At 40.8% G+C, this 24,579-nt stretch overlaps 1 protein-coding gene across 22 annotated transcripts in view; it reads right to left on the bottom strand.

Annotated features, from left to right (window-relative positions):
• The window catches only part of DYSF (dysferlin), a 225,210-nt gene that overhangs the window by 30,112 nt on the left and 170,519 nt on the right, over nucleotides 1-24,579 (bottom strand). For all 22 annotated transcript variants that reach the window (XM_043603645.1, XM_043603652.1, XM_043603654.1 and 19 more), the window contains one exon: nucleotides 3,970-4,068. In XM_043603645.1, the coding sequence (XP_043459580.1) occupies nucleotides 3,970-4,068 (99 nt within the window). The remainder of the gene's footprint in view (nucleotides 1-3,969; nucleotides 4,069-24,579) is intronic.

Raw genomic sequence — 24,579 nt, 5'->3', positions numbered from 1 at the left:
GAGAAAAAGGTATGACTACCACAAAAATTCTTTATCTCCAAAGTCCAATAACATATACCATGATACATCTCAGGGTTGACCGATCTGGGTTGATTTTTCCTGACACACAGTGGACCTTAAGAGTATGTATATTCAGGTATTCCTTCACTCCAGTGACATTCTATACACTCTTAAGTGTCTTTTGTTTTAGTTCACTGTTTTGGTTGTCTTTCTCCGAGACTCCAATTATGCAAGTGTTGGATCTCTTTTCCCTGACTTCTATATCTGTTATTTTCTCTTTATTGTTTTATAGTTCTGTTTTTTATTTCCATATCCTTTTGCTGACTTCCATCATTTCTGTCCTCTGCCCCTTCCTGTGTGCCTATGCCCCTTCCAAACTGCTGTGTTCTCCTTTCCTGAATCATACCAGTTCACATATCAGGTCTCCTCCTCGCACCATCCCTTGAGTTCTTTCATCTCTGCTTTGGATTCTGACTGTCCTACTTCTGAAGAGTTCACAGCAAAATATTTCATTTCATCTGCTCCCTGGAAAAATTTTCCTGGTGGGTATATACCTTCTTCTCTAAGTTTTGATTTGTATTTTCTCTTTTTCATAGTATTTTTTAATTAATGCCCTGAGAGTTCTTTTATTATTACTCATCATGAAAGGTGTTGGATTTTTCTAGCCTGATTATTTCTTTTGCTTCTCTCAAAGAGGCAGACTGCTTCCTGAAATATGGCTCATCTGTGTGATTCTTGGGTTGCTCCACCTTCTCTGCTTCTCTGAACCAGACCAGGTCTAAGGAGCATTTATCTTCAGCCTGAACCTTACTCCAAAGTTCCCATATCCCTTACTGCGAACAAAGGGGGATAACTTTTATATTCCATAGTGAAATCTCTGCTTCAGGAACTATATTTTTTTAACTACTTATTATGAAAGTTTTTAAGGACACACAAAAGTAAATATAACAGATAATAAGCACCCATGTGCCTATAACCTGTCTTAATTAATTCTCAACATTCTTTTATTGGGAAGGATGGGGCTTTCTGAGACCTGCTACCACTATGACCTTTCATCGTTTTCTCTTCATCTACTGCCTACTGGCTTCTACCCAATCTTGGTTGCCTTTGGACAGCCCTTACATGTATTTTGGAGTCTGCGGGTTTTATTTGTTTCCAACTTTTACTGAAAATGGAGTTTGTGGGTTTGAATGATTTCCAGAAGAAAAGGGGGAAAATGCTGACTTATGCAGCCATGTTCGTACTGGAAGTCTCAATAAAATACTTTTTAAATTTCCAAGTGGTTGGTCTTTTTGCTTAAACTTTTGTTATTAACTTCTCATTTTATTGCATTTTAATCTGTCTTGTATGATTTCTGCTTTTGGTAATTTATTGCTAAACTAATATGTGATCAGGTTTTGTAAATATTCTCTGAGCATTAGGAAAAAATGTATTCTCTATTTTTTTTATTATTTTCCATTCCCTATTTTAAAGCTAGTTTTTATGTAGCTTAAAAAATATTTTACCTTGTTATTCAGACCTCTTATTTACTTATTTATTTACTTGTTGCTTCATCTGCCTGGGAGAGAGATGCATTAAAATTCCCACTGCAACTTTAATTTCTCTCATTTCATATATATATTCCTACCATTTTTGCTTTAAATATGTCTAAGCTCTACTGTCCTGTACATAAATGTTTGGGTGTTTTCTCACTAAGATGTGTATTTTTTATTTATATAAAACACCCATTTTGTTTCCTTTGCTTTTTACTTTAAATTCTGTTTCTCTTTTATCTGCACTTACCTTATTTTGTTTGCCATAACATTTATTTTTTAGCCAATCTAAGTTGTACTGTTTTAGACATAGCTCCTAAGGACAGTCTAATGAGTTTTGAATTTGATATAGTCTGAAAGTCCTTATCGCTTAATAGAGGAGTTTAATCCATTTTCATTTATTAGGAAAACAAATATGTTTTATTCTTTTTCTGTTGTGTTTTTCTACGATTTCTGGTTTTTGTGCTTTCTTGTTTGTATCTTTTGTTTTCTATCTTTTGCTACTGAGATTATGGGTTGTATTTTCCCCCATGCTAGTAATTTCTAAAATATGCGTGTTTTTTTTTTCTCTACCCATTGTGTTCTCCATTCTCTCCAGAATGCTACAGGCTATTTTTCAAAAACTCATGGTAGTGGTGGTGGTGGTGGTGGTGGTGGTAGTGGTAGTGGTGGTGGTTTTTTCTATTTACTTATCCTTAAAGGACAAGTTTTCCTTCCAGGTCTGGTTCCAACCATCCCCCCCACCCCACCCGAAACAGGTTGAATGCCTAGTGTTTTGGACGGTCCATGTTCACTTGGACACTGTCAGAGATCTCCTCGGAGAGGTCAGGCTGGAGGGCTGGGTGCCAATTCTATGTCCAGCATCTGAGGGAGCAGCAAAGGGGCCAGGGCCATGGGCCACACTGGCAGGAGTCCTCATTCTTGGTTTCTCTCATTTTCTGGCAAGGCCACAGTACCACATGCCAGACCCAATGTGTCGGACCTTCTTCCTGGTACACAAATAGTTCAGTCTCTTTGCCCAACCTCACACACCCAACTGCAAGTCAACGAAGAATTTGCTGCCTCAGGAAGACTATGCCACTGCCTGAGGCTTCATCTCTGCACATCCAGGCTTCCCGGCACCATTCACTCAGAGGCCCCCAATCTATCAGAGACAATTCTTGCCACCTTGTGGAATCATCCTCCAGAGTGGCCACCAAAGGCTTTTAGCCAGCAGAACTACCTGGAAGCCCAGACCACCCACCACTCGAACTGGCCTCAAATCCTGTTCATCTGGTCCCCTTCCGGGTGCTCCTCAGGGCACCTCCCTGCATCTAACAGTCCTTGCATACCTTCTCTAAGGAGGCTTGCCAGACAGAGCATAGCAAAATACAAAACACCCACTCAAATTTGAATTTCAAATAAATAACAAATAATTTTGTTAGATAAGTATGTCTCATGTAATATTTGAGGCATAAGACATATTTATCTAACCATTATACAAGATACTTACAATAAATTATTATTCATTATTTTTCTGCAATTCAAGTGTAACTGAGCATCCTGAATTTATTTGGCAACCCTCTCCAGGACTCTCTACGATTCCTTTGGGGTGTAACTTTGAGTCACCTCTGGTTATCTTTTTTTAAAGCAGTCTACTTTTAAAAAGCATAATTGTATTTGTGGAATTTCCTCAAAATACCAGAATTTGGCTGACTCATCCCTGGCTGTTTTTGTTTGGTTGGATTGTTTTGGGGGCTTTTCTTTGCTTTTTTTTTTTTCACAGAAACGAAGTTTACCATATTTTTATATTTGCTAAGCCATTTCTGTTCCAATTGTAGGGGTGAAGGAATCAGAGCTCCATTCTCAAGCTGACTTTCCTCTTATTTTAATACAATTTTTTTTATTATAGAAATGTTCAAATAACTTTAAAAAATAGAATAGTATAACAAATCCCTAAGTATCCATCCTCAAGTTTTAACAATTTTAAATATTTTGCAATTTCAACAATTTTGAATATTTTGAAAATCTACCAGAGGGCCACTCACATCATCTATCTATCTTCCCCTTTCTTTTCCTTTCCTTTCCTTCCTTCCTTTCTTTCTTTTCTTCTTTTTTTTTTTTTTTTTCCTTTAGCATTGTAAAACAAATCCCAGGCCAGGCATGATTTCATCCATAAATACTTCAGTATTTTTCAACATTCTTCCAAAAGTACTTTCTTCATTGTTCCAGCCCACACTGACTTCTTGCTCTAAATCAGGGGGTCACCTCTCTCACCTCAATTAGCTCATCAGGATTCATTAGCCCTCACGGCACCAAATGAGGAGATCCTTTGGATACATGTGTTCAAAGGAGGTGACACACATGCATATGTATTGTCTTCCTGTGCCCCTCCCCCCCTCCACTGCATATGCCCAGGGGCTGTTAGACTGAAGAGCACACTGTGGAAAGGCCTCACCTTTAGAGTGTCAAAGCCCTTCTCCAAGTACTGGCCACACTTTTCCCTCTCCCCTGTGGAGGCAAAGAATTTGCTCCACCAGTCGATGAACTCCTCCTCCTGAGTAGGGAGAAAGAAAGAGATCACTTCAGACACAGAACTTGCCAAGCAAGGTCCTTCTGGACCAGACACCTAGCAAGGCTGATGGGCTGGTGTGCACTTCCAAGCTCTCCTGCTGGGTTGAGTTCAGGGGAGCAGAGAGCCTCAACTCCCCACCTCTCTGGGGACAGACTGCACAGATCAGACCACAGCACCTGCGTGGCATTGAGAGGCAGAGGCTCCAGCCCTGCTCTGCCCCCCATCATTGTGTAATTCTGTTAAGCTCCCCGGCCTCCCTTCTCCTCTCTGTGATGTGGACGTTATCATCACGGTGCCCCCTCCATTCCAGGGACAGACCGAGGCTGAAGTCAGAAGGTACATACAGTAACCCTTCGGAGGAAAATGTCAACAATGTGTCATTTATGAATAAAATGCGGTAGACCCAGGGAAAACTCAGACCTCAAAGAGTCGTCCTGCCTCCCCAACCCCAGAAAAAGAAAAAGCATCGGAAATCAGAACTTAGCCCTCCCAAGGTCAAATCAAGACAGAGTCCCTAAAAGCCAACAAATGCTTACTAAGCACCCATTATTCAAATGGAACACTATCTAAAAGAAAAGAAGTTTGTGACAACCCACTCTCTGCCCTGTCCTTCTCTGCTTACTCATATTTGTAGGAAAAGATGGACAGGTCTGTTGTGGCACACACTGGTCGCCTCACCTCCACGCCTCCTGCACATGGTGGGTCTACAGGTCTTCTCAGCTCTGTGTCTAGAATGCTCCTCCAGCCGTGTCCTACCTGTGTGTCCTATCACCCAGGGAGTCAGCAAGCTTCCTGAAGCTGGGATGGTCACTCTTCCTCAGGTCTCCCTCCAAACCCTGCCTGGAGCTGGGCGCTCAGTCTGTGCCCGTCAATACCATTAAAACTCACCCGGTTCAGTGGGCAGGGCCAAGGATGAGGTGTTAGGAGAGCCCATCTGGAACTTGCTTTTCCTCCTCTGTATGAGGGAATATGCTAAATCTCCCAAAAGTCTGCTCTGATTCTATAAAGTCAACTGAATGTCTATCACTGAGTTTCTGGAAATGGCAGTGGCTCCCTTTAATGCTCAGTCCTTTGAGTTCTGGCTTATTAAGGGTGAGAACAGGCTGGAACCAGGCCAAGGGTACCTGAACAGGCACCATGGGGAGAGGATAGGATGAAGTTCTCAAAGTCTCCACCCGTCCTGACAGTGTGGCCCTAATACCACTGAGTGGCCAAAATGTGATCCCCAGACACACAGCACAGAGAGTAGGTATCAGAGCAAGGCTGAGTCTACAGAGTCACTGTAAGACCCACTTACCAGGAGGGGCTTCTGCAGCCAGGAGAGAGGAAAAGCCATTCAGATGGGTTAAGGTACAGTGTAGCAGAGCTTTCTGGCTTGTAACCACTCTAGAAAAAGCCAGCATAGAACAAGGCCAACCCTAGCCCTGATATTTTAAGTTCAATTTAAAGAAAAATATGCCGTGGGTGAATAAACATATGCAGACATATATATCAAGCTCATAACACAGAAAAATATACTTATACAGACATGCCCAAGAGACATGTATATACTGCAATGAACATACACCCCCACAAAAATACACACACTAACACACAGGCATATATATGTGCATACAGGTAGAAAGAATTAGACTGGAAGTCAGTTTAGCTGTCTGATTCCTCCTAAGTCTTTATTTTCTTCCCCAGCACGGATACTTAAAGATTTGAGTTAATGATTCAGGCTCAGAGTCAGGCACAAATAGGCAACCAACCAGTGTGTTCTGTACAATGAAATAACAGAAGCACTAACAGAAGGACAGTAGTTGTGGGAAAGTTGTTACACTTCCCGCGGTCTTGAAAAACCAAGTAAATTAAAAAAAAAAAAAAAGAGTATGGAGACAGAGAATCTGACTAATACCATTAACAATGTCAATTAAGAAGACAACATTATGGGATCTAAAAATAGAAAATATACCTTCTTTTCCGGCACCACTGGAGCACTTAGAAAAAATTAAAAGCCACAAGCAAATCTCAATAAAGTCTCTTTGACCATAATGCATAAAACTGAAAACTAATGAGAAATTTAAGAATTAAAAATCTGAACCTTTTAAAAATTTAGAGCCACACTCTTACAACCTTCCTGGGTCAAAGAGAAAACCAAACCTAAAATCATAGATACTTAGAAAATACCAATAGTGAGAGGCTTATGCCCCCAAATTTGTGGATTATAGCTAAGTCTGTCTCAAATTCAGTCTCAAATGCTCTTGCATTTATACAAAGAGAATGAAAATAACTCATCTGATAGCTCAAGAAATTAGAAAATGAAAAATAGGAAGACCAAAATTTGAAAATGATAGGTAGAAATTAATATATTAAAAAAGGACAATATTATAATTTATAATTAAATCTCAGAGCAAACTTTCAAAAGGCCAATAAAATAAACACTTATCAAATCTAATGTTTAGAAGTAGGTACACCATTAGGAATGAGAAAGATCAAATAAAACGATATTATGGGAGAATGAAAATATTAAAAGATTTACCATAACCAGTGACAAAATGAAAAATGCAGATGAAGCAGAAAATCTTCTAGAAGAATATAAATTCCTGAAATTGATTCAAAAGTAATAGAATACATGAAGAGATCAGTAACTCTAAAAGCTCTCAAAGAACTACCCTAAAAGAGATATCAGGTCAAGTTGGTTCCTTTGGGATAAAGTTCTATCAGTCTTCCAAAGAATAAATCAGGGACACCTGGGTGGCTCAAGTCAGTTAAGTGTCAGACTTCGGCTCAGGTCATGATCTCAAGGTTCATCAGTTTCAGCCCCACGTGAGGCTCTGTGCTGACAGCTCAGAGCCTGGAGCCTGCTTCCGATTCTGTGTCTCCCTCTTTCTCTGCCCCTCCCCCCGCCCTGCACTCTATCTGTCTCTCTATCTCTCTCTCTCAAAAATAAATAAACATTAAAAAAATGTTTTTTAAACAAAGAATAAATCATGGTTTACACACACACACACACACACACACACATTAATCCCATTCCTGAACAGTCATTAAGATATTAATAGATTACAGGATGTGAGGGCGATCTGGCTGCAACATCTGTCACCCCACTGATCACCAGGGTTGATTCGGCTGATCTGGCTGGCTAAGCGGGTGTCCCCTTCCTCCCTCACTGCTCTATGTGCGTCCCTCCTGAAGCTGTGCGCTCCGCTTGGTCGAAGATGACAACCTTCCCTGATAGAGGAGGACCGTTCTTCGATCAAGGGTATACGAGTTGCTGTGCTCCCCTGCTAGAACCTCCAAACAAGCTCTCAAGATAATAATAGATCACAGCAGTAGATCTGCCATGGTCAAGCTGGATTATTCCAGGATGCAGGAGTGGTTCAATGTCACTGAATAACAAGGAGAGAAAACCCACAGGATCATCTATAACAGAAATTTGCAAACTATTGCCCACTCACCAGCCACCTGCTTTTGTAATTTAAATACTGTCTGTGGTCGCTTTTTAGTTACAAAAGCTGAGTTGAGTAGTTGAGACAGACACCTTAAGTCCCCTAAACCTAAAATATTTACTCAATGGGCCTTTAGGAAAAAGTTTGCCAATCCCTGATCTATAACGTGCAAATATGAAATGGGGAGAAAGGAATGAGAAAACTTTTCAGTTATTCCTAAAGGAAACTCTCAGTTCATTCACCCTCATTCACTTGTTTTCATTCAATTAAGAAGAAAAGGAAGCTTTCTATCTTAAAGCAATGGCCAAAAATAGTGCCAGAAATTCTCCCTTCTGGGCTTCTGTAAATGGGGCTGCCTCTGCCAATAATTCTCATTGATGTGGGTATAAAAAATCACTTGAGGGGCACCTGGGCGGCTCAGTCAGTTAAGTGTCTGACTTCAGCTCAGGTCGTGATCTTGTGATTCATGAGTTCAAGCCCCACATTGGGCTCTGCACTGACAGCTTGGAGCTTAGAGCCTGCTTCAGATTCTGTGTCTACCCCCTCTCTCTCTCCTTCCCCTGCTTGTGCTTCTCTCCCTCCCTCCTTCTCTCTGTCTCTGTCTCTGTCTCTGTCTCTCTCTCTCTCAAAGATAAATAAAACATTTAAAAATTTTTTTAAAAAGTTGAAAATCAGGGTGGTTTGGGAACCAGGAACTTGGGAGCCAGACTAGCAGAGTTCAAATCCTGCCACCCCTACCTGTGGGACCTTGGATAACTACTTAACCTCTTTGTGCCTTAATAATCTATAAAATGAACAAATAATAGTACCAATTTGGTAGAGTTATGGCAAGGAATAAATGAGTCAATTGGTATAAGGACCTTAGAACAGTGCCTAGCACGTAAGTGCAATGTCTGTGTTTATTGCTCTCGCTGATCATGGTATTGTTTCTTTGGTGCAGACCGGGTTAGCTTCTTGGCCAAGGACTGGCTATCTCACAAACTGCCAGCAGGCACATAGCTAAGCACAGTCTTTCCAGAAGGCAATTTGGCTGCAGGTCTCTACAGCCTTAAAAGTGTGCATACGCTTTGACCCAACAAGCTGTTCTAGAAATCTATACACACAATGGAATACTATGTGGCAATGAGAAAGAATGAAATATGGCCTTTTGTAGCAACATGGATGGAACTGGAGAGTGTTATGCTAAGTCAAATAAGTCATACAGAGGAAGACAGATACCATATGTTTTCACTCTTATGTGGATCCTGAGAAACTTAACAGAAGACCATGGGGGAGGGGAAGGAAAAAAAAAAGTTAGGGAGGGAGCCAAACCATAAAAGACTTCTAAAAACTGAGAACAAACTGAGGGTTGATGGGGGGTGGGAGGGAGGAGAGGGTGGGTGATGCGTATTGAGGAGGGCACCTGTTGGGAGGAGCACTGGGTGTTGTATGGAAACCAATGTGACAATAAATTTCATATTAAACAAAATAAATAAATAAATAAATAAATAAATAAATAAATAAATAATAAACTTTAAAAAAAGAACAAAGAAAGTAATCATAGGCATAAAGATTTAACTTCATTTATAATAGTGAAAAATTGAAAACAACTTAAGCATCCATCAATAAGGAACTGTTTGGGTAAACTGAACATCCACATGATTAGATGTTATGCGACATAAAAAATTATGCTGTTGAAATAGCTTTATTGATATGGAAAGCTATTCACAACTGATGAGATTGATACAAGGTTAAAAAATGAATAACATGATTTCATTTTAATAAAAGGACCAGAGCCTAAATGTTCATAGCAGTTACCTCTGAATGATAACATTATGGATATTTTGTTTATTCCTTTTATTTTTGTGCATCACTCAGAATTTTCTAATTCTTCACTGTGTGCATGTATTCCTTACACAACTTTAAAAATTAAATATTTTTAAAGTAGAGAGCAATAGCAGGATGCTTTAAAAAAAAACATCACCAAGAAAATGAAAATATAATTCACAGAACAGGGGGAAATATTTACCAATTATCTATCTGATAAGAGATGTGTCACCAAAATACATAGAGAACTCGCACAATTCAATAATAAAAAGACAAATAACCCAATAAAAAAGGAGCCGTGCATTTAAACAGACATTCCTCCAAAGTTGATAAGCAGATAATAAGCACGGGAAAAGGTGTTCATCATTAGCCAAAAGGGAAATGCAAATCAAAACCCCCATGAGAAAACACTTCACACCCACTAGGATGGCAGACCCACTAAAAGAGTCAGAACAAGTGTTGGTGAAGATGTGGATAAATTGGAACACTGCTGACGAGAACATAAAATGGTACAGTCACTTTGGAAAACAATCCGGCAGTTCTTCAAAAGGTTAAACAGAGAGCTATCCTACGACCCAGCAGTTGGACTTCTAGTTATATATCTAACAGAAAGGAAAACTTACATCCCCACCAAAACTTGTACAGGAATGTCTGTGGCAGCGTTATTCGTAACAGGCAAACAGCAGAATCCAGATGCCCATCAATTGATGAACGGATAAAGAAAATGAGATATATCCATACAACGGCATATTATTTGACAATAAAAAGCAGTGACGAATTGATGCACAGCATGGATGAACCTCGAAAACATGATGCTGAGTGAAAGAAGTTAAACAAAAAGACCATACATTGTATGATTCTATTTACATGAAACGTCCAGAATAGGCAACTCTGAGGCAAAAAGTAGATGAGTTGTTGCCTGGGGCTGCAAGTGGCTGGGAGGAAATGGCAGATGACTGCTCTTGGGTACAGGGTCTCTTTGGAGAGATAAAAAAAAGTTCTAAAATTGATTACGGTGATGGCTGCACAACTCCGCGAATATACTAAAAAACATTGAATTGTACACTAAATAGGAACTTTTATTACATGGATTATCTCAATAAAACCATTCAAATAAAAAAGAACAAATGACCAAATACGAGCTTATAACCTTTAAAATGACAGCAAAAGCGGCAATCTCAAGCATGTACTCTAAGGAGATAAGAGTTCAATTTTTTTTCAGAAGAACAATCAAACGATCACCAAAAAAAGACCTAAATCTTCGCACACCCACTTTTCCTCGAGAAGCTCTCTCAACTGCAATTCCGTCATCCCTCAAGGTTCCAGGCAGCGTCCAGTGGCTGAGTTTCCCCAGCAGACCCATGGCTGGTGAGGAGCACAGCCCAGGGCGCCTTCCTAACTCCGGGTTGCACCAGCTGTCCTGCCGCTCAGTGGCTCTTGTCTCCCCATCCCACAGGCTAACCTCTTCTAACTCTACCCCCTTGGCAGAAATTGTATGTGCAGCAGAATCACAATTTGTGCATTAACTTGTTTATTTTTTGCCTCTACAATCCTCTGTTTGCCCCTTTGATCTTCCCTGTGTCTACCCCCTTGCCCCTCTCTGGGGCACTATCACTTCCAGCCAGCCCAACCTGCCGTTAACCCTACTGCGCATCTGCCCCAATGTGGCTGAGGGAAAGAGCAAACCAGGGGCTCCAAGTTCATGTCACTGCTCCAAGTTCATGTCACTGCTTCAAGTGGGTCTCAGGGCTGTCCATCCGCCCACCTCAGTTTCCCACTCCTGGAACTCTCCTGTCCCCTAACACCACCATCCGGTACTTTCTGCTTTGTCCTCAGACCCCGGGCACCTCCTCCCTCTGCTCACTCTTGGCCAGTGACCCTCCTTCCCTTGGAAAGCAGAAGCAGTCAGAAAAGAACTGCCACGAGCCCTCACCAGCATCTGTACCATATTCTGCCTTCCATCCTGTCACCACACATGCTCTGTTTGTACCCCAACACAAGGCCAACTCCTGCACTCATGCCCCGGGTCCTGTGCCTTCTGCCTGCTCAAGGACACCACTCCACAATCCTCCTCACCCTCACCCAGGCCATCCCACTCGCATCTCTACTGGGCCATTCCATCAGCATTCAAACATGTGACACTAGTTCATTCAAAGAAAACTCTCTTTCTCCTTTGGCTCCCAGCTCATTTCTTTCTCCCTTTTACAGAAAAACTTACAGAAAGAGTAATCTACACTTGTGTCTAGTTCCTGTTTCTCCATTGTCTCTGCTCAACCAAAACTTGTCAAGGTCACCAGTGACTTCAGTGATCAATCCAGCAGCAGTATTTGATACAGGCAGCCACTCCTCTGTCCTTGAAACATCCCCCTTGCCTGGCAGAGGACCAGGGTGGTGTCCTCCCCTGTCACCGGCCAAGCCTTCTCAATCTCTGCTGATTCTTCCTGGTCACTCACCCTTTGGTCATCTGAGTGCCCCGGGGCTCTGTGCTCAGAACTCTTCTCCTCTCCATCCACTCTCACTCCCCGGGGTTCCCCTTGAGACTTACATCTTTAAATGGCAAAGATGCTAATGAATCCCACGCGGAGCTCTCTGCAGCCTGGATGACTTCTCTGAACTCCAGCTCCCCCGTTTCACCTGTCCCACTGATATCTAATAAGTGTCTCAAATGCACCACATCCAGAAGCCAATTCCTGACCATCCTCCACCCACCTGCTCCTTCTAGTCTTCCTCGGATAAGTCAATGACACACCTTCCTTCCAGATGCTCAAGCCAAAATCCCTGCAATCACCTTTTGAGTCCTTTCCTCATGTCGCATGTTCAGTCTAACAGCAAACCCGTTGGTGCCACCTTCAGTACATATTCAGAATCAGACGCTTCTCCCAAATAACTACCACCCTGTTCTCTGTTATCTGGAATATTACACCAGTCTCCCAACTGGCCTCCCTGCTTTCACCCTTGCCCTCAAATCTACCCTCAACACAATAGCACACCCCCCCCCCCCCCCGCCGCCCCATGCCGGAACGCATCAGCCCTCAGTGCAATCCCTTCAGTGATTCACCAACTCAACTCAGGACAAAGCTAAGCCTCCTGTGATGCAGTCCCCTCACCTCCCTGACCTCATGCCCTTTGTCTTTCCTCCTCATTCATGCTCGTCCAGCCACAGTGGCCTGCTTGGTCCTTGAGCACTTCCAACACCTTCATGCTCTTGCCAGGAGCTCTATTCCTCCTGTAGATCCATGGGTCACTTCTTCACCTCCTTCAAGTCTTGACTCAAATGCAATCTGCTTTATCCGCCACCACCATATTTTAAATGACCACCTCTTCCCCCAGCAAATCTTATCCCCTCTTCCTTGCTTTTTCTCCCCAGCAACCATCACCATCTGACATTACATATATTTTACTTAGGTATTAGTTTGTTGTGTCTCCTTCCCCATGAGGGCAGAGATCTTTAGCTTTTTTAACACTATATCCCCAGTACTTAGAACACTGCCTGGCACATATTTTGAGTTCAGTAAATATTTGACGAATATGTGAATGCCTGAACAGCGGGAATGAAGGAGGATCTTTGGCTTTTAAATTTCCAAAGGAAGATAACATTGTTATTTAAAAAAGAATAGGTTTAAGAGGATGTTTTGTCCAGCCAGTTTTCCCATACTCTGCAGAGGAGATGAAAGTGTAGAGGAGGAGTGGAAGAAAGAACTAGAGATTTGTGGTAGTTTCGATAAGGCATCCCCACACCTGGACCCCAGGTTAGCTCTGAAGTTTATATGGAAGAGACCCCTCATTAACTTCAGGGATCTGGTAAAAGGAGGCCCAGAAGTTTCCAGAAGCATTGGGACATGAGGCACTTGGAGGAGATGGCTGCATGGGCGTCATGGGAGAGAGAGGCACGGAACCCTCAGCATTTCCTGTAGACCCCAGAGTGTCACGAAGCAGCTGCCAAATTGTAACGTGTCCCCCAGAAGGGCTTGAAAATTGGTCGAGAGAGAGAGCCAGGGGATCTGAAAGGGTCTTGTGCCCAAGAGAATAAGCTATTGTCTGTGTGGTCCATGCACCCAGAAATCAGTGGGCCTATAGATACAGGGCAGACACATACTGGTGACCAGGGGACTCTGTCTATGGAGGCCATGACATTATGGAAGCTCAACCCAGAATGTAGCTGCCTCCAAGGGTAAGGACAAGGAGGAAAAACCCAAAACTGACTCAGCTTAAACCTGAACTACTGAAGGACACCAGGGCTTTTCTGCCATCAGGAAAAATATGGGCTTAAAAAGGAGATTACGTTGACTTACAGAAAAACAAAGTTATGTTTTTAAACACACTCACAGACGTGACTTGAAAATACCATTCCTGCTATTTCACTAATTTGTCTTCTGATAGAGTTATTTCAAGTCCACTTCTTCCTTCTCTTCCAGTCTTTACCCTGATGTGTCAAAGCCAACCAACCCTCTGATGTCAGTGGAATCCCATAATCCAAAACTCCAAAAGAGTAACCGCCATATGTTCTCAGATTCCAAGTGTGCTCTTGACCTCATTTTGCAACAGCTAAGCATCCCGTCTTGGAACATGGCAAACAGGAGAAACAAATGCAAAAGGCTTGATTGCTAAGTGTCATCTCAGGCTTTTGCAAGCAGTCTGGCCGTTAAAACTTTATATCCCCATGCCCAAGGTTCAAGGCCCCTCATCATTCAGCCAGCCAAGCAAGTAAGTCTGATCAAGGCACGGACTGGCAGTCTCTCCAATTTCAGCTAATAGCCAGCATTCAGTTCCTGAGCAACCAGAGCTTTGTAACAAAGACATGCTTCTCTGGGCTTGATCCAGTGTAATGGGTACCCTAATCCCTCTGAAGACCCAAATCAGCACAGCACATTCTGAACATTTAACCTCCCATTTTCATTCAGTGGGCCGAACACATTTCATGAATATAGACAGCAAAATTGACAACAATAATTCTAAGCCTGCCTTTCTGTGAAGTGAGGAAAACTGAAAGGGGGATGGGAAGTCTCACTGGTGTTCTCTCCCAGGATGACCAGTTGAGTCAAACAGAAAAATTCCTGGTCAAATCCATTTATCACCAAAGTTGTAATGTTAAACTTTGCTTGGGTCACTATATGGAACTATCCATACCCACCTCTAAAACAGAAGTCTTTTTTTTTTAAAATAGTTTTAAGCAGGCCTTCATTGTCGATGGTTGACCCCTAGACTGGGTTGAAAGTGATTTCTCTCTTAGCATAAATCATTATCATCAAGATGGTAATAATGGAACCCAACACTGGGGTTACTGCGAGGCTGTGAGTCAAAGTCCGCAAAGAGACTTTATGACTTATAAAGTTTATCATGAAAAATATCCTTGTTGATACGGCCAACATCCCCAATACCACTGCCCCAAAACTCAACATCTGCATCACTAGAATAATGATATGATGCCTCTAATTCTTTAATTAATGTCCTAAGTTTTGAGCAACTGAGACTATTTTCTCATGCACACACAAATACAAACACAGACGTAACACACAACCACTTATGTACATATAGACAGACAAACCCCCAGACATGCAAGCACCCTGATTTCAAACCTGCCACACCCCATACATACTAAACCTCTCATGCCCCCCCAAACCACACAAACATATGCCCACAGCCAGCTACCATGTTGATTCAGCAGAACTCTACATACTCATCACAAAATCACTTAATTATTTCCACAAGTGGAACACTAGGCTTTCAACCTCTTGTTCACACTCCCTGTAGTCCTGCCTCTGTGTCTGTCGTAGAGATCATTATTCCACTTATTCTCACTTCAAGCTGGACCAGCAGAGGTGGGAGGGAAGGGAAGACCTTTAACCAAAATGCTGAATTGTTTCCAAAAGGCCCAGTGAGTAAGTGTGCCCGAAATCTAGCAAAGTCAAGCAGATGGTGAGCAGAGAAGGGTCAGGGCCTGATAATTTGACTATTGGCCTGTTCCAGATGGGAGACACAAGTGGAATGGAAAACCTCTGGGGAATTCTAGCTTACTAGCCCTCTCCCGACCCTGGAGTCTACGGTAGATAAGATACATGAGCTCATGACTTGGTCCTCCAGGGACAGTATGACCACATATACCCATGCAGGAAGCCTAGAGGAATGGGGATCTATCCAGCAGGGTGGATAAAAGAAGGTCCCATCAGAGTCCTCTAACCTCTGAAGAAAGCAATGAGACATCACTAATTCAGGATTTGTGATGATTCCAATAGGGCCTGGGCAAAAGCTTTCCCTATCTTCTTCATTCTGCTTATGTAGATGGTTTTGCTTAGCAAGAGTTCCAACAATCTACTTAAGAGAAAAACTATTTTTGAAGGCTTTCCCAGGACTGCTGAAGCATTCATCAAACTACAGACACTAATCTTAGCTATCTTAAATTCAATTTTAAAAGTATTTTGGGGGAGCCTACTATGTGCCAAAGTCAACCTACTTTCTAGTTACTGTGTGCATTTTCATACACAAAATCACATTACTTTTCAAATATTTCCTATTTTGAACTTGCTGCTACTTCAGTCTGGTTTCCCCAGCCCTCGGTCAATGTAAGAGAGGTGTTAAAGACCCTGGGTTGGTTAATAAGCTTCAGTGAGTATACTTGGGGGATTTTTACTCAGCCATGAGCACTGTACCAAGTTCTAAGCACTGTCCTGACCCAGACTAGGGGGCAGGAGGGGACAGGGACAGGACAGTCAGGGGTAGGAAAGCATATAATTAGACCTCAGAGAGAACTTCTTGTCCTGCAGATTTCCACAGAAAGCTGAGCATTTTTTCTCTGAGAAGTGATGAACCCCTTTTCTCTGGACGGGAAAACAGGTCCCCCATGGACCAGGGGAAAGACCTTTTGGGAAAAGAGGAGTATGGTGGGGTGGAGGCAGAGACAAGGAGGGCTGGTTGAAGGGGCTGGGGCCTCCTCCTGCCTGATGAGGCCCTGGAGTTTGCCAGACAAGTTTCACCCCGGGCTGTCCCCCCTGCAGTGTGCATCGAGGGAGGAGGGGCGCACCCCCGAGGAGACCACAGGAATGCCAAGCAGGGGAAAGGCGCCCGGAGCCAAGGGCTCCGGCAACGAGGATCCAATATCGGCGGGTGACTCCAGCCCCCGTAACAGGAGAGACCGTAAAGTATGTGCTCTGCTTCCCAACCAGCAAACACAGCAAATAACCAATTACTCCAAATAGCTAACAGATTTCGGCTCTGATTTCCCTCCCCTTGCCTCCCCTGTGCCTTCACTTGTCATTTGATGGGCGATTTGTATTTGCTCTGAGAAAATGAGAGAAGGAATGACTCACAAAGGAAGGTCCAGATTACACGCAGTGACAGGCATCAAACCTCCCTCATCAGAACTAATGGGAGTGGGGGGAGGCCAGGCTGCACTGGCAACACATCTGAACCGGAGATATTTTTAAAGAAGTACAGTTTTGTACTTTCGAGCACATACAGTAATTCTTGCTAAACCAATATTGCCAAATACATGTCCTCAGGAAACCTACTTTAAAGAGAGGAGAAGTATCTTCCTAATTAGCACATCTGCTAGATACCAAAGTATAGGTAAAACCATTCGTGTTATTAAAGTTAAAATACTCCCCCTCGAACTCTCAAGTTCAAAGGTGCAACCGTGAGGTTCTGAGACAAACTGCCTCGGATGCCTTCTGGAAATGCTTCCTCACTTGGGAGCCACACCCTGTAATTGATTCCTTTGCTCAGAAAACCTTTGCTTCAAAGTCTTTGGATAAATTGTTGTCAGTATTCATGAGCTGCAATGAGGCATTCCCCCAAAACTTGGAATTAAGGGAAATAGGGCTGCCCTCGGAGAATTAGACCGTGAAATCGATGCATAGTGGTTCAGAGCAAGGACAGGCAAAATCACCTCAAAGCAGAAGAGTGGCTCTTACACTAAGCCTTAACCCTAAATGGGTAGGCTGTATTAATACAACCCGAGAAAGAAAGTGAAAACAAGGAATTGGCCAGGCCTGGAAGTACAAGAGAACGAAGGGTTGGCTGTTGACAGTTGCTCACATCAGCACCCTCAGGGGATGGATGGTCCCGACCTTTGGAGATAGATGGATCTGTCCATCTTGGTCAGCTGCTGCTAAATTGCAAGTCACAGAACCCATCTCTCCTCATTCTAATTCTTTACTCATCTCCAGTCACAATTTGGCTTCCCAACTGCTGAACCTATAAGATACCACAGGCTGGACCACAATCCAAGATCATGTCCCATGGGCAGAAGTATTTCTCACTATAAACTCATAAACTGGCAACCTCAGTTTGAGGCTTGAATAATAAGTATCCAGCCCAAAGAAAATGGGCTCATTTTCTGAGGTGTCTGAACCACAAGGTTGAGGATCCACTCACAAGACTGTTGACACCTCCCTAAAGAACACCCCTGTCTTGTGGGCCTGGTGGGAGAGGGTCAACTCTCCTTTACTTCAGAAACTCCTTACGGTAGGAGGTAGGAGCCGACAGGCAAGGACCTTGGCCCTGACCTAGCTAGTTAACACCTTCTCCCTTTTATAAAAGTTTGAAATTAGAAAGGGACCCATGCACTAATGGACAGAACCATCTGGGCTCCCAGTACGTGAAGCAAGGACTTCTCTCTGTAAGGACAGATAGAAAGAAGAGAATAAGGTTCAAAGGAAGGGGAGCAACATGAGGACTAAGACAGGGGTTATCTTAATGAATTGAGTAAAAGACAGAAGGAAACCAATGACTACCTTATGTTCATAGAAAGTCTCAAGAGGATACAAGAAGTTAGAGCATGCAGTCCTGAAGGAAATATAACCTGAATGGAGACAAATAGGACTGTCAAAAATAAAACTATCATAGGGGCGCCTGGGTGGCGCAGTCGGTTAGGCGTCCGACTTCAGCCAGGTCACGATCTCGCGGTCTGTGAGTTCGAGCCCCGCGTCAGGCTCTGGGCTGATGGCTCAGAGCCTGGAGCCTGTTTCCGATTCTGTGTCTCCCTCTCTCTCTGCCCCTCCCCCGTTCATGCTCTGTCTCTCTCTGTCCCAAAAATAAATAAACGTTGAAAAAAAAAATTTTTTTTTTTTTAAAAATAAAAAAAAATAAAACTATCATAAAGACATTGATTTCTAGCAAAATGACAAACAAGAAGGCCAGAGAAACTCACTAAGTAAGAACACCTAAATTAACAGATAAGATATCTTTAAAATCCTTTTTAAATGCATGCTAGAGCTGATGGGAATGTAAAGAAAATCCATGGGGGCAAATGAGGAAGCAAACCTCAGAAAAATAAGGAGCCAAAATGCAAACTAACTGTGGGGCTCAAAAAGCCCAAGCTGAACATTTAGTTTTAGTGACTCTGGGTTTGTCACATTTTCAGGCATCTGGTAAAGTAAATGCATACCCTCTGCAAAAGAATGTTAACTTTCATCCAGGCCTCAAAGAACTCTCAGATAAAGTTCCAAGGAACGTGAGTTAACAATCAAAAATAGTGCAACATGTCAGGAATAAGGCACCATGAGCAAGAGTCAGCTAGAAACACCGACTGCATATCAGACCTAATGTTACAGATACAGAAAACAGAATTGTCAGAAATAGGACTTTAAAAAAAAAAAACACTGTTTACAAAAACAAAAGACATTAAAAATTGTGGCAAAAGAATAAGAGACTTTCAAAAATAAACAAGCCAGGGGCGCCTGGGTGACACAGTCGGTTAAGCGTCTGACTTCAGCCAGGTCACGATCTCGCGGTCCGTGAGTTCGAGCCCCGCGTCGGGCTCTGGGCTGATGGCTCGGAGCCTGGAGCCTGTTTCCGATTCTGTGTCTCCCTCTCTCTCTGTCCCTCCCCCGTTCATGCTCTGTCTCTCTCTGTCCCAAAAATAAATAAAAAACGTTGAAAAAAAAATTAAAAAAAAAAATAAACAAGCCAGCTGCAGGGGATGGCAGGGGGAAGAACTTCTGGAGATAAAAATATAATACTTAAAATTAGAAACTCAATAGATACGGTTAAAATAAGCCTTTAAAAATTTTTTTTAATGTTAGGTATTCTTGAGAGAGAGAGACAGAGCATGAGCGGGGGAGGGGCAGAGACACAGAATCTGAAACAGGCTCCAGGCTCCAAGCTGTCAGCACAGAGCCTGATGCTGGGCTCAAACTCAGGAATGGTGAGATCATGACCCGAGCTGAAGTCAAGACATTTAACCAACTGAGCCACCCAGGTGCCCCTAAACATGAGCCTTTAAAAGCAGCTAAAGACTTAGTGAACTTGAAGATCTATCTTCAGAAATTAGCCAGAGGGCAACACAAGAAAAAAGTGATATGAAAGAAAGTTGAACTAACATGGAGAACAGAAAAGGTCCATTGTAGATCTAATCAGAGTTCCAGAAGGAAATGATAGAGAAAATGGGAAATATGTAACATTTAAAGAGATAGTGATTGAAAACTATATAGAACTAATTAAAACAAAACAAAACGAAAAACAGTTCTCAGATTTAGATTTAGGAAGAAAACAGAAAAATGGAAGCAAAAAGATAGTAGTATCTTCAAAGTGCTGACAGAAAATAAGTGTCAGTAAAACCAGTATTTCCAAAATAAGGATGAAATAAAAATATTTTCAAGCAATAATTTAAAAGTGAGAACATTTACAATGAACTAATCCTAATTATAAGAATTTCTATAAGCTCTACTTCAGGTAGAAAGATGATCCCACAAGGAAGAAGACTGACCTACAAAACAAAGTAGTAAATATGGGTATAACTAAAATGAAATAGGTTACTTTTTTTTTTTAATTTTTTTTTTCAACGTTTATTTATTTTTGGGACAGAGAGAGACAGAGCATGAACGGGGGAGGGATAGAGAGAGAGGGAGACACAGAATCGGAAACAGGCTCCAGGCTCCGAGCCATCAGCCCAGAGCCCGACGCGGGGCTCGAACTCACGGACCGCGAGATCGTGACCTGGCTGAAGTCGGACGCTTAACCGACTGCGCCACCCAGGCGCCCCGAAATAGGTTACTTTTAAAACTAATATTGTTTTGGGGCACCTGGGTGGCTCAGTCAGTTAAGCATCCGACATCAGCTCAGGTCATGATCTCGTGGTTTGTGAGTTCAAGCCCCGTCTATGCTGACAGCTAAGAGCCTGGAACCTGCTTCAAATTCTGTGTCTCCCAATCTCTCTCTGCCCCTCCCCTGCTCACGCACTCTCTCTCTCAAAAATAAATATTTTTAAAAATAATAAAATAAATAAATATAAAAATGGTATTATTTTTAAAATGTCATTTACAGTTAAAACTAAAATATTGAACAGACATTTGTAAATTTGTATGTGACTGGAATTAAAGCATTCTAAGTTCCTTGTAATACTCTGACGGAAGCTATAAATATTAATTAGACTTAGAATTTGCTATGTTGACTATGCATGATAAAGTTTCTATACTAATCACTAAAGGAATAGAAACAGTGTATAGTTTTGAAACTGAAAAGGGAAGAAAGAAGGTGGGGTGGGGAAGTAATCTTTCAATCCAAAAAAGAAAAAAAAAATGAGGGGGAAAATGGGCAGGATGAATAAAGACAAAAAATAAGATGGCAGAAATAAATCCAAATATATCAATAAACACAATTAATAATTGGACTCAACTCACCAGTTAAGAAAACATATTGCCAGAACACACGAAAGAAAAAACAGAATCCATCTATTTCCTGTTTACCAAAGAGACAGCTAAAACATAACGTCACAGAAAAGTTGAAAGTAAAACAATAGAAAAAGGTATACTAGGAAAATACTGGCCAAAAGGAAGCTGGTGTGGCCTATATTAACATGAAAAAAAACACTCTCATTAGGAGATATTTTAAAAGGCAAAGGGCCAGAGGTTCACTAGGTATCATTAAAAGATTCAATTTGGGGTGCCTGGGTGGCTCAGTTGGTTAAGTGTCCGACTTCGGCTCAGGTCATGATCTCACTGTGAGTTTGAGCCCTGCATCGGGCTCTGTGCTGACAGCTCAGAGCCTGGAGCCTGCTTTGGATTCTGTCTCCTTCTCTCTCTGCCCCTCCCCACGTGTGCTCTGTTTCTCTGTCTCTCAAAAATAAATAAATGTAAAAAAAAAAAATTTTTTTTGATTCAATTTTCTAGTAAGATATAAGAATTCTACCTGTTTGTGGCTAATAACACAGCATCAAATATATAAAGGAAAAGTAGGCAGGATTATAAGGAGAAAATGAGAAATATCAAATCAAAGCAGGATGTTCAATTATACCTCTCTCAGAAATTAATGAATGACACATATAAAACTCAGAATAAAAATAGATTTAAATAACACAATTAACAGTGGTGCCTGGGTGACTCAGTCGGTTAAGCGTCTGACTCAGTTTCAGCTCTGGTAATGATCTCACGGTTTCAGGAGTTTGGGCCCCACGTCGGGCTCTGCGCTGGCAACACAGAGCTTGCTTGTGATTCTCTCTCTCTCCCTCTCTTTCTGTCCCTCCCCAACTCACACTGTCTCTGTCTCCCTCAAATAAATAAATAAACTTAAAAAAAAAAAACCAACACAATTAACAAGTCTGATCCAAATGGACATGTTATATGTAAAACACATTTATAGACTAGACATTCTTTTCATGCACACACAGGACAATTACCAAAAAATGATCTTGTAATAGACCACAAAGTAAGTATCAAGAAACATAACATACAGACCCCATTCTCTGAACCATAGCACAGGTAAGCTGAAACCAGCAACAAAGAGATAACTTAAAACATAAGCTAGGAACTTGTACTTTTAAGCAATGCAGGTGCCAAAAATAAATAGAGCGAAAATCAGTAAACACTGAACTGGAAAACTAGAAAATAATAACAACAACAACAAAAACAGTCATCAAAACCTGTGGGATGCATTAAACAGTACTTAGAGGGAATTTTATAGTCTCAAATGTTTATATTAGAAAAGAAGAAAGTTTAAAAATCGATGAACTAGACATGGCACTTAAAGGTTAAGAATAAAATAACCCTCTCCCAAAAATAAAAGGAAGGAAATGATAAAGAAATTAATAAACTAGAAAACAAGGAAACAATAGAATATCAACAGAGCTAAAAATTGGTTCTTTGAAAAGATTTTTTAAAAATCTGACAAATTCTGGCAAGAATAATAAAATAAAACCTTAGGAATTAAAAGGAACATAAATAAAAGAAGGAAAAAATTGAAAAAGTAAAAGGTTATTGTGAGAAATGGTATGTCGATAATTTTTAGGAGGAAATGGATAAATTCCTATAAAATATAAATCACCAAAAGTGACTCACATAGAAAAAGAAAACCTCAAAGGTCCTATAAACATTTCTTCACATTCTATCGGCAATTTAAAATATCCCCAGGAAAAATACTTAGTCTAGACAGCTTTAGAAATGCATCTACCAAACATTTAGGCAACAGATAATGTCAGTCTTTGTCAAGAGACTAGAAAAAGAGCATGTATGCCCCCAAGTCATTTTTTAAGATTAGTATTATGTAGCTACCAAAACCCGAAAAAAATAGTATCAGAAAAAGAAACTTCAAGCCATTATCACTCACAATAATTGATGCAAGAAAATTTCCTAAATATTTGCAAACTGAACCAGCAATGAACAAACAAAATAATAACGCTAATGATAATGATAATAATAATAATGTATTGTGACCAGGATAGATTGTTTCAGAAATGCAAAGTTGTTTCAGCAATTAAAAAAAAAATCCTATTAATGTAATTCACCACATTAATAGATTAAAGGAACACCACATTTACAGATCAAACAAATTATATAAACACCTCAACAGATACATAAAGAACATGCAATAATGTTTCACATCATTCATGATAAAAACTCTTAGCTAACTGGTAATCATTCACCTGAAACACCAGTGGTGTAACATAAAAATATTCACTTTTAAATTAGAGCAGATAAGAATACTCTCTATTATCAGTTACATAGAATATTGAATTGAATGTCCTCACCAGTGCAATAAGGAAATAATAAAGAGAAAAAGAAATTGAAAGTACACAGAAGAATAAAAACTGTGATTAATCACACATTATATGACCAACTACACAGAAAACCCAGAAAAATTATCCAATCAGTGGGATTAATAAGAGAATTTAGCAAAGTTTCTGAATATAATGTCAGCATATGAGAATAAATTTCATTTATATACAAGCAAAAAATTATTAGATAATGTACCTTTAAAATCCAAGTAAAAATACAGTAAAGCATACAATTACTAGAACTAAAATCTAATAAAAGTTGTACCACACTTTTTTGGGAAAAAAATATAAAATTTATAGAAAAACATTAAAGAATACCTAAATAAATGGAGAGAGATCATATACATGTTTAAAAGACAATATCATAAAAATGCTTTCCCCAAATTGATCCAAAAATTCACTCAATCACAAATCACAACAGAAGCTGACAAGCTGATTGTAAAATTGACACGGAAAAAAATAATAATAAAATAAAATAAAGAAAATTGAGATGGAAAAAGCAAAGGACAAGAATAGCAATGACACTCTTAAAAATGAATGAGGTAGAATATTTCCTTTACCAGGTATAAGACAGTGGAGTATTAGTGCAGGGAAAGACCAATGGAACAGAATAGATAGCCACAAACCAACCCACACTTTTATGGAAACCTGATATATGACACAATTGTCATTACAGATCAAGAAAGGATAGGTCATTCTGTGATGACATGAATTCACCGGTTATCTACATGGGAAAAAATAAAAAGAAATCCAATCTCTACTTCACACTTTGCACATAACACAAATCAATGCCAGATGGAATAAGGACTTAAGTATGAAATAAGCAAGATTTCAGAATTTTAGAATTGTGAGGACAAAATGCAGACTAATATCCCCTTTTGAAAAGAAAGTTTAAACAAGGCAGAGAGGGAAGGAAGGAGGGAGCAAGGGAAAGATGAAGTAATAGCCCAAGAGATCCAAAATATAAATGACAGGAATTTCAGAGGAAGAGGGCTTAAAAATGACTAGAAATTAAGGAAACTAACCGAATAGCAGAATTTTTGAAGAGCTGATTCTTTGGATGAAAAACAACCATAAAAGTAAAAAAGATAAGTAACATAAATCACAAAATTAGGAATGAAGATGAAAATGGGACAGATATAGAAATGTTTTTCTTTTATTGTAGTAATAAATACAAAGCCACGGTAATGTAATAAGCAATATCTGGGGACATCAAGCTACCAAACTGACAGAAGTAGAGAGTGATCAAAAACTCCCCTTCCCAAAAAGGTC

The sequence above is a fragment of the Prionailurus bengalensis genome, chromosome A3, assembly GCF_016509475.1.
Source record: "Prionailurus bengalensis isolate Pbe53 chromosome A3, Fcat_Pben_1.1_paternal_pri, whole genome shotgun sequence".
Taxonomy (NCBI): domain Eukaryota; kingdom Metazoa; phylum Chordata; class Mammalia; order Carnivora; family Felidae; genus Prionailurus; species Prionailurus bengalensis.
Note: the sequence above shows the minus strand (reverse complement) of the source record. Positions and strands in the feature narration are given on the sequence as shown.